This window comes from Eimeria maxima, genomic scaffold, assembly GCF_000499605.1.
Source record: "Eimeria maxima Weybridge genomic scaffold, Emw_scaff1258, whole genome shotgun sequence".
NCBI classification, from domain to species: domain Eukaryota; phylum Apicomplexa; class Conoidasida; order Eucoccidiorida; family Eimeriidae; genus Eimeria; species Eimeria maxima.
Window position 1 is genome coordinate 2,262 of NW_013564257.1, and position 2,739 is coordinate 5,000.

The 2,739-nt window shown below is 49.7% G+C and overlaps 1 protein-coding gene across 1 annotated transcript; it reads left to right on the forward strand.

The window, feature by feature from the left end:
- Positions 1-502: 502 nt before the first annotated feature.
- EMWEY_00050670 (hypothetical protein, conserved) lies at positions 503-2,553 on the forward strand (the record flags this gene model as incomplete). The annotated part of the gene is made up of 2 exons (XM_013479628.1): positions 503-1,594; positions 2,071-2,553. The coding sequence occupies 2 exons, from the start codon at positions 503-505 to the stop codon at positions 2,551-2,553; spliced, it is 1,575 nt and encodes a 524-aa protein (XP_013335082.1).
- Positions 2,554-2,739: the final 186 nt, after the last annotated feature.

Below are 2,739 nucleotides of genomic sequence, written 5' to 3' on the forward strand. Positions count from 1 at the left end.
GGAGCTATCTCCTGCTGCAGTATGTCGTGCTGTACAGGCATATGGTCAATTATTATGTGTGCATGCATTGCTGCAGCAGCAACTGCAGCAGCAAATAGCAAGAACAGCAGCAGCAATGACAGCAAATCAGCTATCTTATGTATTTTCTTCCTTAATAAGAATAAATAATATAAATAAATCTATTTATTATATAATAAGGAGACAATTAATCATAAAAAGGGACACATTATCTCCTGGTGGTATAATTGTCTCCTTGCATGCAGCTGCTGCGCTGCAGATAAGAGACAGTAAGCTACTTGCTGCTCTTGCTGCTGCTCTTTGCCGTCTTATCTATTCCTTTGATGGTAAGGGACTAGCAATAGCAGCAAATAGTTTATATAAATTAAATATTAATAATCTATTCGTGCTGCAGTTGGTTGCAGCAGCAGCACAGCGGCTAATGCTGCAGCAGCAGCAGCAGCAGCAGCAGCAGCAGCAAAAGCACCACCAAAGAAAGGGACGCATGCAACCTAGAGATATTGCTATGCTGCTGCATGCAATTGTTGCTGCAGATGCAGCAACACCTGCATTTATTAGAGCAGCAGCAGCAGCAGCAGCAAAACGCATGCAAACATTTGATTTGCATGCACTGTGTCTTGTTGCTTCTGCACTAAGCAAATACTACAGGAAGCAGCAACTGCAGCACAAGCTGCAGCAACAACAACGCAGGAAGCAGCAGCTGCTGCTGCTGCAGCAGCAACAACAACAGCAGCAACAGCAGCAGAACCAGGTGCAGGAAAACTTCCTGGAGCTGGAAAATGAGCAGCAGCAACTGCAGCAGCTGCTGCAACAGCAGCAGCAGCAGGAGCAGCAGCAAGACCAGCAGCAGCAACAGCAACGACGACGTGGGGAGGAGAAGGATATAACAAGAGAGGAGATATATAAAGTATTAGCAGCAGCAGGAGAAAGGGCAGGTGTATTAGCAGCAAGCATGCAACCATTAACTGTTTGCTGCTTATTGCATGCGTTTGCTGCTGTAGGGTTTAGGTATGGTCCCCTCCTCTATCATGTACCTAGGCATGTTGCCTTCTGCTGCGGTGACCTACCAGCAGCAGCAGCAGCAGGAGCAGCAGCAGATGCAGCAGTAACAGAAGGAGGAGGAGCAGCACCAGCAGCAGGAGCAGCAGCAGCAGGAGCAGCAGCAGCAGGAGCAGCAGCAGCAGCAGCAAGACCTTTTGGTGGTTATACTGTATGCATGCTAGCAGTATTATTAAGGGCATATAAAAGACTACAAGTTAATGCTGCTGCGCTGCTGCCTTATGCATTTGCTGCACTGCCACCGCTGCAGCAGCAGCAAGAGCAGCGAGAGCAGCAGCAGCAGCAGCAGCAGCAAAAACAGCAGCAAGAGCTAAATTTAGATGACGCTTGTGCAGATGATGTAGAGGATGATCTACAAGCTACTGCAGCAGAAGCAGCAATAACAGGTGCAGCAGCAGCAGCAGCAGCAGCAGCAACAGATGCAGCAGAAGCAGCAGCAGCAGCACGTCCTCCGCTGCTGCATTCATTAGTGTGGATACTTGAGAGTGCTGCTGCTAACTCTTTTGTTGACAAAAAGGTACAACTTGCTGCTGCTGCTGCTGCTGCTGCTTCTCCTGCTGCTGCTGTTGCTTCTTCTGCTGCTGATTCTTTGCTTCTCTTGCAGCTGTTGTTGTTGCTTCTCTTGCTGCTGCTGCTGCTGCTGCTGTTGCTGTATGGGTATGCGTATACCCAGTGTATATATATGTTGCTGCAGGGTTTATACGGGGTGTATACGCACCTTGCTGCTAGGGCCCCACACCTTCCTGCGCATGCATTTGTCTCTATATGGGCATCTGCTGCACGTTTAGGTGTATGTACACTTGAATTATGTGCTGCGCTGCGGCAACAAATGATAGTAAGTCATGGGCAGCAGCAGCAGCAGGAGCAGAAGCAGCAGAAGCAGCAAGCCAACGGCTACGCAAGCACCAGCAGCAGCAACAGCAGCAGCAGCAGCTCAGCCTGTATCTGTCTGTGTGTGTATGATTGGTTGTGCTGCTCCTGCTGCTGCTGCAGGGATCAGGGAGACGTCTTTGCTTTACGCAGCAGCAGCTGCAGCGCATGCATGCATCCTTATTATCCTTGGGGCTTTCCCCAGGGGACTATGGTGTATATAAGGTCCCTTGGGGTCTGCTGCTGGATTGGCAGCAGCAGCAGGAGGAGCAGCATGTGCTGCTGCAGGAGGAGCTGCTGCAGCTGCTGGACCAGGTGCAGCAACTGCAGCAGCAGCAGCAGCAGCAGCAGCAGCAGCAGCAGCTGGAGAAATATAGGTTAAAGGAGTCCTCTCCAGTGTATATACACCTAACAGAGCAGCAGCAGCAGCAGCTAAAAGAAAACAGCAGCAAGCTGCTGCATGCAGCAGCAGCAGACGAAGCAGCAGAGAAGGAACTAAGAGAATTAGATTTTAAGGCTGTCTTCTTAACTAGCCACTCGCAGCAGGAGGTGCAGCAACTGCAGCAGCTGCTGCTGCAGCAGCAGCAGCAGGAAAAAGACAAATAAACACTCTTTTCTCTTTTATCTTTATTCTCTAGGGTTTAGGGTCTAGGGTCTAGGGTTTAGGGTTTAGGGTTTAGGGTTACGATGTACCGATAGGTACCTACAGCTAGCTAACTACAGCTAGCTAGCTAGCTAGCTAGCTAGCTAGTTACGAAGGAAGGCAGCAACAGCTAGCTGCTGCTGCTGCTG